At 35.2% G+C, this 15928-nt stretch overlaps 1 protein-coding gene across 1 annotated transcript in view; it reads left to right on the plus strand.

Moving 5' to 3' along the window:
• Nucleotides 1-15928, plus strand: part of LOC111508333 (transmembrane protein 47) — a 351117-nt gene that overhangs the window by 42316 nt on the left and 292873 nt on the right. The window contains exon 2 of the mRNA XM_074175654.1: nt 9246-9303. Within this exon, the coding sequence (XP_074031755.1) occupies nt 9246-9303 (58 nt within the window). The remainder of the gene's footprint in view (nt 1-9245; nt 9304-15928) is intronic.

The raw sequence follows: 15928 nt of genomic DNA on the forward strand, positions 1-15928 counted from the left end.
ATTATCATTTGTACAATTTTCTCAGGTGCCCAACATGGTTTTCATAGACTGTTTTTTTTTGAGCAGTTTATATGAATAGTTGTTATGTTGAGCAGTGTATACACGCTTTGGTTGAGATTGTAGTAGGGAGAAATGTCATTAGTGTCAAATACGTCATCATTATAAAAAATGAAACTCCTGGACACTGACATCAAAGGGACCGACGCTGAGTGAAACTACTGTATACAGAAATACTGTGGTTTCTATGTTATAGTATATTCATGATTGTTAAAAATCATATCAATGTTATAAAGGAGGGTAATTATTTTGAGCTCGAGGATCCAGATACTTGACTTCTCTTGTTTCTAACAAGCTCATTGATGTCAGGTATCATATTAGTTGTAATTATTTTGAGAATTAATTTGGAAAGTTGATTCGTAAGTCTTGTGCAACTGTTTGATTGCAAATCAAACACAGTGTTTCACCTTTACATTCTATGAAAAAATATACACCGGAAAACTCTGCACTCACTATCAACGCCCGACACAAACAAATGCACAATACCTTCACAATCACCAGACTTCACAATCACTACTTCACATTACAACTAGAATCCTTCTCTGACCGTATCGCTTCGATTACTCGACTCGACAGACTCACGTCGCGCCGACACACTCCTTTTATATCGATAAGGAAGGTTCTAGTCTAGACTTGAAGCGCGTGGGAGATTATATTGTTTAATGGGGTATTTCCACTTGTTGCTAAGAGATGGCGTTACTAGAACTAAAGAGGTAGGTATGTACCTAACTAACAATTTCTCGCTTGTCTAGGTACGCGCCTCTTTTTGTGACACAATGCGATCGCGGGCCGTAGTGATACGGCCGAGGGGGGAGGGGAATGCGGTCTGCGGGGCGTATCTTTGACACGACTGCACTAAATGATATTTTGAAACGAGTTTCGTATAAGTGATGGAACTGCTGTTAATTGAATTTTAACTATTACCTAGCATGTTCATCAAACGGTTTATTAGTTTGACTTTCATTAGAAAAAGCAAGAGGAATCGCCGCCTTACATCCAGCCAAAGAAGTAGTTTTTTTTTTTTGTAATTGATGATGAAACGAGTGAACTTTTTGAAATTGTTTGCAGAAAGACGGTTGTAACATTCACAAAAATCCAATTTCAATTTGGAACCTCTGACGTGAAATGGATTTAGACACACTTGTCACACTTCAGAACAAAAATACTGTTTCATAGGTTTGTTTTATTCAGATCAGATCTGAAGGTGTTCGGTAAATTAACCGAAAACAGTTCACCGAAAATAGTTCACCAAATATATTTCACCGAAAACAGTTCATCTAAAAGAATACACAGAAAACAATTCACCGAAAAATAAGTCATCGAAGAACAAGTCACAGAAAAGTAATTAATCCAATCCTGGCATTTATGGAATTCCTCATGTAAATTCCTAAATTATATTCAGTCGGTGTTTCAAAATTACTGTGCAGCACTTTCAGATATTTCTGTCTAGAAATACGTACTTCCGATCAGTACAAAATTTTAATGAAAATTATTTATATATAAATATGTCATGAATATGATATATCAAGTGTACACCTTTTTGTCTTCCACATTTTAATTCTTTATATTGAAGATACTCCGAACTTTGTGTCTTTGAGTGACAACATATCCCGTAATGAAAAAGTTTTGGTTGAGGCTCTTTCACGTCTAAACGACTGAACAGATTTAGATGAAACTTAACATAAATACAGCTTATACATACAGCTTACAAAGGTTTTTTGTAATTTTGGTCATAATAGAACGATAAGTATTAAGTAAGTCGGAAAAATTCTTGCTCCCTGAGAGCCTTGCTATCTTGGATAATGTACTGTATGTAATATTGTTTATTTCAAATAGTTCTAAATAAAAGTCCACGAAAGCATATCTCTACCTCTTATGTGGTAGCCACTATATGCAAAATACTGAACCATCAATAAAATTAAATCGGATACTTTTTTACAATGCAAATTTTAGAATATCTATCAAATTCTTATAAAAATTGATACAATTGTCGTTTAAAGTATTTAATTTAGATAAACGTTGTCTTTTACACTAAGTGATTTGGATGAATCGTTCAAAAGTTATCACGATAAGAGTAACATGACGCAACGCAGTAAGCCATTGCGCATCGCATCTACTGTAAGACGACGGGGTACGATGCGCGGAAGTAGAGGGACGCTCTAAGCAATGAAGCGCCATCGCTGAGAACGCGACTCGAACGCGGGCAGACGCATGAGGGCAGATGTCGTTGACGGTTGTGTTAGTTTTGCGAATTTCTTTATTGGTAATATAATTCGATTCTGGAAGCTATTCATTACTTAGTACAGTTGACATGTTTTTTCAGTTGCTGTATTTTGAAAGTAAAAATATAAATTACTAGCTGTTGCCCGCTCTTATATCAAGGATTTTCCACCCCCAAAAGGGAAAAATAGGGGTTCAAAGATTGTATTGAATTTCGTCAGTTTTCAAGATGGAAACCTGAGGTTTTTGGTGAATAAAAAAATATTGTAACTACTTCTTTGAAATGGTCTGTCACGAAACTTAATATGACATACCAAATTTTACGCTGGCAAAGTCGCAGACAACAACTAGTAATTCATATATTCCAAGCATGTAAATTTTATTCAACTCAGTAATGTTCGAATATGTTTCCATTTAAAAGAATTTCATTTTTAGAGCTGTCATTTTTGAGCTTTAAACTTCAATTGCTTTCCTAACCAGTAAATAATAAAACTTATGATGATAGAAACCTCGAGAACGGAAATTAATAGTGCATAATATATATAAATCTCGATGAGATATCCTGAAAATTTTAGTTCCGATGAGAACTCGTTTATTCTATTTGTATTACATATTTTTGATTATAAACAAGTGTTCATGCATAATTCATCAACACAAGCGATAATTTGAATTGATAATAATTATTTTTGATGAGCGCTCTGATGTATTTATATTTTCAGATTAATATTTCTGTTTGTTCCGAACTACATTCGCCGTTAAATACTCGATGGTTGATTGTTATTACGATGTAGATAAATTATTAAATGTTTTTATACAAGCTGACATGCAATCAGTTGACAAATAATAAAAGATTATTGAAAACAATAGAATGTATTGGTTTTTAGACAAAGTAGCAGAAAATAATTGGAGGGTATGACGAATATTAAAGATAACCGATGTTCCCCAAGACTGTCAGTTGTAAGCCGGCGCGACGGTTTATCTTTAAGTTTTCTGTCGATTCCACATATATCCCCACCGGTTAATTGGTTCACTACCACTGAGGAGATTTTTGCAGGTCGAAACAGTGCCTTTTGGTGTTGGATCACAAATTTGTCTAGTTGCCTTGCAGTAAAAAAAGCAGCGAAGTCAGAGGCTGAATCTTGATCGGTGGCCGATGTCGAAACATAACATCACAACTGACCGCCTTCGGGAGCCTCGTTTATCTTTGATATTCGAGGGTTGATTTTTTTGTCGATTCCATAGATGGCGTCTCGTAGGGAAAGGGGACACCATCTTTACTTTCAAACTTGTATTGAACTTTGCTTCGATAATAAATACTGAATATATTATCTCACTTTTGTTAATATTTCCGTTTCCGTCATCAGAAGGCAAAAAACAATTACAACCAACCTTTTTTATAACTTTCCTCTGTATTAGGAACTTTTATTTTACATGCTTCAAATCACATGTACTACAGGGTGCTCACTAATATCGTTATTGCAAATCTGTTACTTTTCCTATATTTCTTTACGACAGTGCGGCAGTTTATATCGTTTAAGTTTCAATTTTTGAAAGTTGCTGTTCGGAAAAGTGTCCACAATCAATTTTGAAACTCTTATTTTGAAATGCCCATTTTACTTGATCCCCACAAGATTAGGTACGTAATAATTTTTTAATTTTTTTTTCTGCATGTTTTCAGGTTTTGTATGTGAAGTATAGATCTCAGTGTATTTTTCGATTTAAAGGAAATATTATTGTAATATATATTGCAAATTATTTTTACATGCTTTTATTCATCTAAGAATGTTTTTATGATTGCTAGTTTGTGTCATATTTTGCAAATAAATTTTATTGCAAGCTTTTATTGAATTTTCAATGTTTGTATGAAAATTTGTTGGTTTGTGTGAAATATTGCAACTGAATTTCAAGCAGTCATACTCAACCGATTCAGCTGAAATGTTTCATAGTTTGGACGACAATATACAGTGCATTTCTTTAATGCCCCCCCTTTTATTTTCTGAACGGGTCAACTCAAAAAATAGAAATTTGGGATAATGAAATTAATACATGAATTTAATCTGAAGTGAAATTGACAGATGAAACTTTTCAGATGGCGACTGGGCGCCATCTCGGAAAAAAATTAAATGGAAAAGGGGGTCTTGTGACCACCAATTTTTTAAACGAGAAGTATATCCTTGTGATATATGGTTTGAAAGGTCTCTTCATTCTCTATTCAAAAATATTATCGTGCTCAAGTTTATTGCAACAATTAAGATCAAATGAAATAAACAAAATAATAACTAAAATCATGTGGTTACCGAAATTCGATAAAATACACTCAAAACTTATTGCAATATACTCAAAACTCATTTCATGTTGAGGTATTGATAATATGAAAGTAGGCAAAAACCATAGCAATGTTCTTTATAGATGGTATCCTTTGAAAAACTGTAAATAATTTTTGTGGCAACGTTAGTTTAAAATGCTTTGCCAACTTGTTTTGTATGTTACAATATTAGTTGTCAGTATTTTAATTTAAGTTTAAAGTTCGTTAACTTCAAGTCTGACAAATGATTAGTTACGGAGATAAAACCCGAACACGAGAGGAAGTAGCTCGCCTATTTCATGAGAAATTTCCTAATTTGCCACCCATATCTCAAGAAACAATAAGCAAAATAGGGAAGCAGTTTCGCGAGTTTGGCCATGTGGGGTAGATTAAAGAAGCAGCTGCCAATACAATGAGTGGGGAAAAATTACATACATCGAGTAGACAGACATTCACTACATTCAAAGCCATACATCGATAGTAAACATATTGAAAGAAAATAAAATGCATCCATATAAAATGATACCTACTCAGGATCTCATGGAAGACGATTTTGATAAAACTTATTTTTCTGAGCAAATGATGGACATAATAGATAACAAAATCATCCAATTAGAAGACGCTATATTTTCTAATGAGTGTACTTTGTCTCTTAACAGTCATGCTAATCGGCCGCTACTGGTCAACGGAAAATCCTCACTGGATGAGACAAGAACACACGCAGTGCCCACAAAAGGTTAATGTTTGGGCAGGGATTGTAGGAAACCATATCATTGGTCCCTTTTTCATTGAGGATAACTTGAATGGCGATAATTATTTTGCACTACTTCAAACTGATGTTATTCCAAGTATAGCAAATTTATTTGAATTGAAGGGGTTATATTTTTAGGAGTGATTAATTTTTGGGAAAGAAAGTTTTTGGCTTTCTACTACTCCATCTTGATACAAAAAAAGGGTGAGGGAATCTTCCAAAGAAAGGAAAGAAGTAATCAATTTGAAAATAAGTTACTCTATACATGAATGTGTAGATCATGCAAAGAAGTAACTTTCAGACACAAACTGAAAGAAAGTCCTCCTGAAACAGCTACTTTCATATAAACATTGAATTACATGAAAGAAAAAAATCTTTCGAAACAAATACTTCTATATGAACACTGAATTATACAGAAGATACTTTTCTCTACTCAGTTTGTATTTCAAATATTCGTTGTGGAATAAAAATCAGATATCAATCACATGAGTTCTACTTTAAATGAATGGTAACAAATTGCACTTACATGGAACACTGTCATCCTCACTGGTATACATCGATGTTTCGCCTTAAGACACTTGCCTTAAGGCTCTTCAGTACCAAATTGGTACTGAATATGATGTTATCCAATTTAAAGTAGAAAATTTATATCCTGATCCAGGAAACCCTCAAGTTTTAGTGAATACGATATGATTTCAGCAGGATGGAGCACCAACACATTACCAAGTTAATGTCCGGCAAGACCTCGATACAACATTTCCCAATCGGTGGATAGGGAGGCGAGGCCAGCGCGATCACCTGATCTTTTATCATTAGATTTCTTTTTGTGGACATATATAAAGAGCAATGTGTACGAAACTCATCCTTCGATTTGAATGACTCAAAAAAAATTAATAACGCTTGCGATTAGGTTGGTCAAGCCTGATATGTTAAATAATGTTAGAAGACAGTTTAATTTGAGATTAGGATGTTGCCAAGACGTTGGCGGTGAACATTTTGAACATCTACTCCGTTAACATCCATAGTTCTTTTTCGTATTCTATATGTCATCACGTTTTATATTACATTTTAGTTTTCGAGTGTATTTTATGGAATTTCGGTAACCACATGATTTTAATTCATTTTATCTTAATTTTTGCAATAAACTTGAAAGCGAAAACATTTTTCAATAGAGAACGAAGAGACCTTTCAAACGATATGTAATAAACCTATACTTCCCATTCAAAAAATTGGGGGTTGTAAATGTCATTCGAAAGGGGTTGACGGTAGGGGTGGCATGTTTACGTTGAAGAATGTAAAATTATAATTTACATTTGACGTGTTTCGGGATTTTTTCAAATATGCACAGTAACCGAAATAATGAATATATTCCATTTGGCTTTTACACATTGTATGTTTCTTATCATTATTAAAATATAAAACAATAAATAGAATGATACTGCCTCAAAATTTGAAAAGATTTATAATGCTCCTGGAAATTACCAAGATGTAGAAACTGGTTATATTCGAAATGTCCTAATGTTTTGTCAATTAGGAAATAGGTATTATTGCCACATCTAGTTTCTGTTTAATTTACAGTTGCGTATTATTTTCTAGAGTACTTAGCATGCATAACAAACAATAACACATTACAAAGTCTGTGATGATTAAGAGTGTAAATAATACATATTTAATATAACCACAAGGGAAATATTTATAGACTTATTCATCAAGAAAACACACAGTAGTCACGTACTGAATAGTTATCATCCACATTATAGGACTTTGACAAGGGCGTCGATAAACTGACGCCTCTCAGAAAAAACAAGTAGTTATATTAGGTTGTTTCTAAAGTTTTGTCCGTTTTTATGAATATACGTTAAACTGCAATATCTCAGTGAATACTTCTTCAATTTATTCGAAATACGTGCCATTTCAATCAGTCCACTTTTGCCAACGTAACACAAGTCGATTGATTCCGCCTGCACAAAAATTGTGTGCTCGGGATTCGAAGAAGTAGACGAAGGTCGTTTGTGCCTAGTCCTTATTGGCGAAGGTTCCAATGCCAAATTAGCCGTAAATCATTCAACGACATCGTATAGCAATAAGCTAAAAAGTGGCAAAAAATTGAATATTGAATAAAAATGAACAGCATCAATATATAGAGTACCAAATTCTCAATCGATCAGTATATGCCAGAACAACACATTTAATTGGATAAAACAAAAGAAAACGTTTTTAAAATGTTCAGAAAGCGGTGCCTATGTGAAAATAGCAATTTACATTAGATTTGTAACACTGGAGATTATATTGATTTGAAAAAATCGTCTCGGAAGCTTATTCTACGAGTATGCCGGTCTCCAAATGAAATAGTTTGTAGAATGAGTTCAGCTTCTTCACCAAGTCGATGAGCTAATTTGGGGAGTGATCTTTCTGATCAAATGGTAAGAGAGAAATTCTGCCAAATAATTCATCAGTATCCGTATATCATTTCATCAACAATACATGATGATACAAAAGCAACAACAATTGTTTACTGTTAATAAAATAAAGGGCAGAATTCCTGATCTGAAATGAAAGCATTAGTAGATCATGATCTTCCACTTAAGCGTAAATAAGTCGTGTTTAAAAATCAAAACTGAGTAGGAAGAACCAATGAGGTCGCTCGTTTTTTGGAAAAGAGGCACTTGGCCATGGCATACAGAACAAATAGTAATTCTACTAAATTCATCAGAAACAATAAAGATAAACCCCCACGGTCGGATACGTCAGTAGTATATAGGTTGACCTAGATTCAGTAAAACTCACACTCACAGCAATATCCTTTATTTTGATACAAAAATATACAATAGCCTCCAAAACTAACTGAAAGAATGTAAAAATTTTATTAAATTTAAAGCAAAGCAGACTCAAATGTATATATTCAACATAGCCACCTTCAAAACAAATTTTTATAGGTAACGCTGCTTGATTCTATTTCTACCCTTCTCCATTCACTCAACAGATTTGCATATCTTTGTTCACACTATTATAAATGGAATGAGAGTGTAATATTGCGGCACAAGCCATTTTTATTTAGGCAGAGGAACCAGCACAAATTATCCCATTATATATCTATATATTTGTATACATATATATTGTGAAAATCACATACTCCACTGTACACAGATACAAAATAAATTGCATTGAACAAATTGAATTGTGGTTGTTGCCACAACTTTACATTGGTCAAACGGAAAGAGCCTTATCCCAAAGAATAAAAGAGACCAATTCCATATTTTCAAACCATCTTCTGATAGAAAGACACGAGTTCATTCATGATTATGACGTTTTACATTTGGAAGAGAAATGTTTGCAACTCAATCTTTTGGAGGGATTGGAAATCAATAAATTAAAAAAACTGATTTTTACCGAATGGCCAAATAGAATTAAAAACTTTATTGAATCGTTTTTCTAAGATGCAAATTGATAATTACTGAAATTAGGTGAAAATATCAGTTATTAAGTATATAGGCAGAAGTTCATATGATTCAAATTTTATATGAAGTACTAATTCGATAGAATTCAGTTAGTATGAACACGCCTGAGGAAGCTTTTTTATAGTGAAACATGTGTTGCTTCAAATCGATATAATTTTTTATTAATGAATCGATTTAAACAAATTAAACTTTAAATGTTAGCTGAAGTTTATCACAATCTGGGTAAAAAAAGACGTTTTTGTCCACACAAACGCACAGTCAAACTCTAGAAATCATTGTTTCACTAAAGACCTCCATTGATATTTTTTTCAAATATCTTTCATCAAATCGCTTAAACTTTTATTATATGCACCCATTAATTTTTTTCTATCTACAGGTGAAGAGTTCATAATTTTTTTTAAAATGAACACTTTGAGTAATGATTTTGTGATATCACCTCTTTTTTTTGTTACAGAAACATGTCGCAGCCAACTACAACGATAGAGACCGTCACTATAAAAAGGCCATTAAAGGTAAGTGGTTTCATAAACAGTAAATCGAAATCAATATGGGAATGATCAGAATAGTACTTGTCTATTTATTTTTCATGAAAATATTTTCTAGCAGCTTGACTGCATTAACCTTTCTTGATTTCATATAATTTCCAGAAATATGTGGATCTCTTTTCCGATTGCATTTCCGGATATCTTCCTAAATTTCTGATACCGCAGTTGTCGGTTGATTGGTCAAACCACCAACACTGACATAAAAAATTGGCAAGTTGACTCGGATGTCACACCAATAGGTGGTTCCACTTATGTCTCGCTTGCGTTTACGTTTACTTGCGTTCATTTACTAAAGTTGGCAGAAAAAATCTATAAAGCAAAATTGTCTAAACGATAAGATTCAGATGAAATGAAATTTACTAAACATCAAGCTTTCATTAGCTTCACCTGTATGTTTGTTTGTAACTCCAGAATTATCGACATTATTGCTTGATCTATTCGTGGGCAGATGGCGCCGTACGTAACCTCCTTGATATAATTCGAACTCACTTTACATGTATTTCTTCATTTGAAAAAAGTATTTTCAGACTCCCTCTCCGGAATCGGAAAATATCAATGGTCATTTTTCTAATCAATATACGGCTGATTGATCCCAAAGTTTAGATAAAATAAATATAGTTGAAAAAGACTGAAAACACGCTTTGTGCCATATTTTTTGTATATACAGCGCCCCTCGCTTTTTTCACAGTAATACTAGTATTTTTCTTTCGTTATTGTTTTAAGCTTATTTTTTTAAAGATTATTTTTAACTTTTTAGTTCGATGTTCTTCAAACGCGTGTTTTTTAGTTTTTTAAACTATATTTATTTTTTTGGTGAAGCAAATAGTATAAAAAACGTAATTTGGAATCTATTTCAAAATTATAGATCATTATTTATTTACTCGGGTTGGTTGAGTATATGTGTAGCCGTGGATGTTTTTCCCTATTAAAATATTAGAGATGAGCGCACATTACGTATTTTTTTAGTTGGCTATAACTTTGAGTTATGACAGTTATTTTCATTATTAAAATCTCAGTTTTCCTTGAAATGGAAAAAATAGTTTAAACAGCTTGTACATTTCGTGCAAATTCTGAGTGAAAATTGCTCAAAAGTCGAAAATAAAACATCACTTCCATCTTCAATACATTACGGTATCAAGTACCGTAATGTTCGATTTACCGGCCGCGAATTGAGTAAAGGATGAGTTGATTCATTTGACATAATGAAATAAAAAGCATTACAGGTCTGACGTATGGATATAGTGTTTTGTTAGCGTCGTTAAACGCCAGGCATTCCCATTTAATCTTTCTGCAAGAAACGACTCATTGAAACAAATACGCTAATAAATCAATATTTAGTACTTTCGGGGATTTCCGTTAGTCGTTTTTCAATGAAAACTCTGCTAATATGTCTTGATACTCCGTTTAATCTCATGGAGTCCAATAAATCGTGCCGGACATTTATTAATAACAATGTAACGGAGCCGAACAGGATAATTAGATCGTTAGCGGGGACCGGGATTCGGGAAATTTAATTAGAAAACGAACACGCCATTTTCTCTCGCCTTCGACGTCGAACTAGTTTGGGAAATCGGTCGGAAAATGAGGGTCAGAAGCTCACAAACTGATCGCGATCACTACTATTCGTAGGCCAGTAATAAAAAGTGGCAATTCAATAGTTGAGTAAAAGTGATATTTGGTCAAAGAATGTGAACCTTCACGGTCGTAGATAAATGTGACAAAGCTATTTTTCGGGTTTGCAGGACCAATGTTACTCCTGCGGCTTTTAATTGGATATAAGTTTTGTCGAGCGGCTCTCGCCAGCCCTAGTCTCTACCTCTACCGTATGTGGGACCTGAAAGTTAGTCCCCTGTTGAGGGTGACTACCAGGTATCTTGCTTAGTTGGTAGACCGAATCTCTAGTCCGTTGAAGATTACGTTTCCTTCCGGATGAACAGTATCGCCTGATTCTTGTCAGGGTTTATACTGATTTTCCAAAGGTTGGCCCATTGCTCTATCTGTCCGCTTGCTGTTGTAAGTATCTGATGACTTGCGCGTGGTTAGTGGATCTCGCCAGTAGAACTGTGTCGTCCGCGTAGAGTGTTAACTTGTTGAAGTTGTTCGCTTGCTTGGGTACGTCTGCTGTGTATACCGAGAAGAGGTGCGTGGAAAGAACTACAGCTTGTGGGGGGACCCCTGCTTTCAGTAGTCGCTTGGTAGAGAGCTGGTATCCTACTCTGCAACGGCAAGCCAGGTCTGCTAGAAAAGATTCGATCAGTATTACCATTTGTTTCGAGTAGCAAAAATTGGTCATTTTGGCTAGTAGTCCGTCGTGCCACACTCTGTCAACGCCTTGGAGACGTCTAGGAATTTTGCTCCGGTGTGGTATCCTTGGCCCAGGTTGAAACCTTCAGTCGCATAGTCTACTACCGTCAGTACTTGTAGCCCTGTTGAGTGTTCAGATCTAAACTGAACTGTTCGTCTGGTAAAATTCCTAGTTCGTTGGTTTGGTCCTCTAGTCTTTTCAATGACCCGTTTTGCCACTATGTTCAATGAAGGGGTTAAGCTTATTGGCCGACGTTATCCGGGAATGAATGATTTTTTTATCGGCTTCGGGATATGGATGACCGTTGCCTCCTTATATGGGTATGGAAAATTTTGTAGTAAATGGTGTAGCATTGATGATGTTCGTAATTGACGCTATACCATTCCTAGGTAGGAATTTCAGTGCCCTGTTTGGAATTTGTTCTGGGTCCGGGGCTTTCCGAGTGGCAAGGCCTTTCACTTCCTTGGGGGATGTTGATGCCAGGGGCTGTGCGTTGTCTCTTCGCTGTCTTCTTATCCTGCGTACCGTCTTTTCGACTTGGTATTCGATTACTTCCGCCTCGTCATATTGGAGACATTATTTTCTCTACACTGTCTTTCCAAATTGTCAGCAAATGTTTCCGCTTTCTCTTGATCCGTGTAAACGATTCCTTGTTCATCGTGTACTGACGTGCATAGTTTTCGGCAGCTCTTCCTCAGGACTTCCTGCATTCTCCATGCAGATTGGTCTTCGGTGTTGAGTTCTTCCAGACGGGTTGATCATTATCGGTCTCGAATTGTACGCAGCTCTTGCCGCAGGATTCTGCCGGCTCTGTGCACGCACCTTATTATTTCTGGTGTAATGTGGTCCTGTTCATTGAAGCGCGCGGCTGGGACTTCAAGAGCGCTTCTCTCCATGGATTGGAAGATCGCCTATCAACTACAATGCTGAAATTGTATATATATATATATATATATATATATATATATATATATATATATATATATATATATATATATATATATATATATATATATATATATATACTCTTGGATAGTAATTTTGAGTTTCATCGAGTATCTTCAAATCAGATAACGAAGTGAGTGCCCTCTTTGGTGAGAGCATGTTCGGATACAGCTGATTTGTCGGTTTGTTTGAGGCGACAATTTCTCTTGTGTTCAGAGGGCGATTACCTATACTTCTTTTCGTGGTTCCAATGTAGACCGACCCACATCTAAAGGAATCCGGTATACCACGGGCGTTGTTAAATGTTCTCTGGAGTTCTTGGCTAACCTTAGACTTTTTCTGATAGTTTTCGTTGGCCTAAATACTGGTTTCACGTCGTTTTATTCTCAGGTTTACATATACGTCATGCTTTTTTTGATCAACTATTTAGTTAACCCTCTCTTTTGTTGTGGCTGATGGTTAGAGTTTTTGTTCAGGTAACTATCTATTTGGGTTAGTTTCTTGTACACCCCAATGTACCATCTTCACGTCTGTTCACAGTAACATTTAAAAAGGCTAGAATCTCTTGGATTTATAATTCCATTATGAATTTGGTTTTGAGTTTAGATATAATAAATAATCGTTCTTCACCATATTGGACGTGTCATCAACATAACGTAGTCAACAATATGGTTTCACAACAGCTTGCTCTAAGGCCTGTTGTTCCAAATTTTCAATGAAAAAGTTTGCAACCGCCGGATTGTATGGACTGCCCATTGCGGTTTATTCGTAAAAACACCATCTTCCTGGAAATAAGTTGATGACGAACAATGAGCGAATATGGCGGTTATATCTGCTGGGAATGCTTCGTCGAATAACCGTATTGTGTCCTTGATTGGAACCATCAACTTCTTTCCCGGCCTGAAAGTGTTCTACTCGATTGATTTCTAGTCCTGCTGCTGGACAATCGAAAAACATCTGCCACACTATCCTCTGTAAGGTAACTTGCATAAATGTCTGTCGGATATAATTCAATGTCCAGCGTGGTTTTAGCCAGGGAAGTAAGTGTTTTCTGGCAGTTATTTACCAGAACCCATTGAGTAGGTACGTTGGGAGATTTGAACGTTTCAAAATTTCTCATACGTATGTATCTATACGGGGAATTTAAAAATATATTTGAAATTCGTCACTGATCGTATTTAGTTAGAATCCTGACGTAAAGCGGTCCAACTTGGAAATCACTCTACTCGTATGTTCGCATATACACATGCGGAACATTTCTTTTCCTCAAGAGACTGGCCTACGTTCGGGAACATGCGACATAATTAACGAAGGAACGTTTTGGTCCTTTCGGCCAGATGCTGGGAACGTGGAAAATGTAGTGTCCGTTTAATCCAAAAAGTTATGGAACTATGGATAGGGAGTTTTGTTCCATTATTTGGGGTAAATATTTAGTGGCCGTTTTCGATATCATATTTATAGATTCGACGTTGGCTTTTGACCTCACGGTCTGTGGAGAGAATTTGTAACGATGGATTATGTTGTTACAAAATTAGCTGCGCATTTGATAACTTGTTGTATGAATTCCGTTTTCATTTTCAATTTGAAGTCTTGTGGCATTTTTATTAAAAAAAAAACAAGAAGAGAAAATTAGTAAAGCATTTTTGACTTGCCTTTTTTTTTAGCAAAAATCAATGTTTATAATCGTGATTCTACTTTCGATTGCCCCATAGTCTTTCACTGCCTGAGTCATGATTACAGATAACAAAATCCGAGCTGGTATTCTGTGGTCGAGTGGCACTTGTATTACTAACCGTTTCGTAGTTTTCCGAAGTCTCAGCAACGACTTACTAACTGATTAAATTGCTGAGATTTCGAGATACTACCTTCGTCTTCGCAGTCAACACATATACCACTGAAGATGTCCACCGCAGTAGAAGACGAAACGTTTGATACTACAAGTTCCATTCCACCACGGCCTACCAGCACGGATTTTGTCGTCTTCGATCATTGAAACAGGTAAAAGTCTAGAGGTTTCAACCTAAGAATGTATTACTTCCCAGATATTGTTGAAACTTTCAATTCTTTTTTTGTAACTCTTGCCTCTTTCTGAAAGGGAGCTTGCAGGGCTATTAGCTTGTGAGATATTTTTGGGTACTGAAATATTCTCTTATTAGTCAGTGGGCTATGCTTGGCTATGACTGGTAGTAAACAAATCTAAAGAAATGAACTTTAAATGTTCAAGCCAGTCTCGATATACCTATACCGTAGGTTTAATGGACTGACGTCTATCAGAAAAGAACTACTCCCCTGGCTAATACCACGAAGGGCGTTGGATTATATCCGACAGGCGTCAGTGCAGGAATCTTCACAGAAAATTTCCTGAATATGCAATTGGCAATACAAGAGTCGACCTTCAATTCTGGAACGGGCACACTTGCAGACCGGTTTCGGGCTTAATACCCACTCATTAGTGCAAGATATTGACCATCATCGACCTAAAGTCAATGATATTCCACAATTGAAAATCGGTATTCTTTCAGAGTATTTCATTCCTCTTCCGAAGTTGGAGCGAACATCACAAAATGTCACTCCATTTAGTGGACGAGGTACTAACCAACTGCATATCCATAATTTGCCCGATTCCTCTGAATAAGGAAGAAACACTTTCTTATTAGTCAGTGGGCTATGCTTGAAGACTGGCAGTAAACAAATCGGATATAATCCAACGCCCTTCGTGGTATTAGCCAGGGGAGTAGTTGTTTTCTGATAGGCGTCAGTCCATTAAACCTACGGTGTAGGTATATCGAGACTGGCTTGAACGTTTAAAGTTCATTTGCTTTGGAACTGAAATATTTATAAAAAATTATGTAATCTAAATATACATGGAAAAATTTTAATGTGGCTCCAATATACTAATAAATTCAAGAATTGCAATATATTACTAACTAAAGATCTTGAATTATAAATATCAATAATAAATGTTTCAATATAAATTCCACCATCGTTAGAAAATTAATAATGAATAGTATTAGTTGATTTTGAAATACAATTTTGTCAGTCTTTATGAAATTTATTCTTCAAGCAAGTGTTAAAGTGCATTATTTTTCATCAGAATGAAATTAAAATTAATTAATAATTATTTTAAAAGTATTACATGCTATAAAACTTGTGTAAATTTTATTCCACCACGAGAGTAAATTCAACATTTTCTGACCCTTGAGACTGACCAAATATATACGGGCTCAAAGGACAGATAAATGCACACTTTACTTATTAAATATAAAAAATATAATCAACTAACTGATGACTTGATAGTGTGTCGTAGTGTAATTTTACTTTCTTTGTAGTAGATTTTTCACT

This window comes from Leptinotarsa decemlineata, unplaced genomic scaffold (genome assembly GCF_025532065.1).
Source record: "Leptinotarsa decemlineata unplaced genomic scaffold, Ldec_3_MD MMD2_tig00001064_RagTag_RagTag, whole genome shotgun sequence".
NCBI lineage: Eukaryota > Metazoa > Arthropoda > Insecta > Coleoptera > Chrysomelidae > Leptinotarsa > Leptinotarsa decemlineata.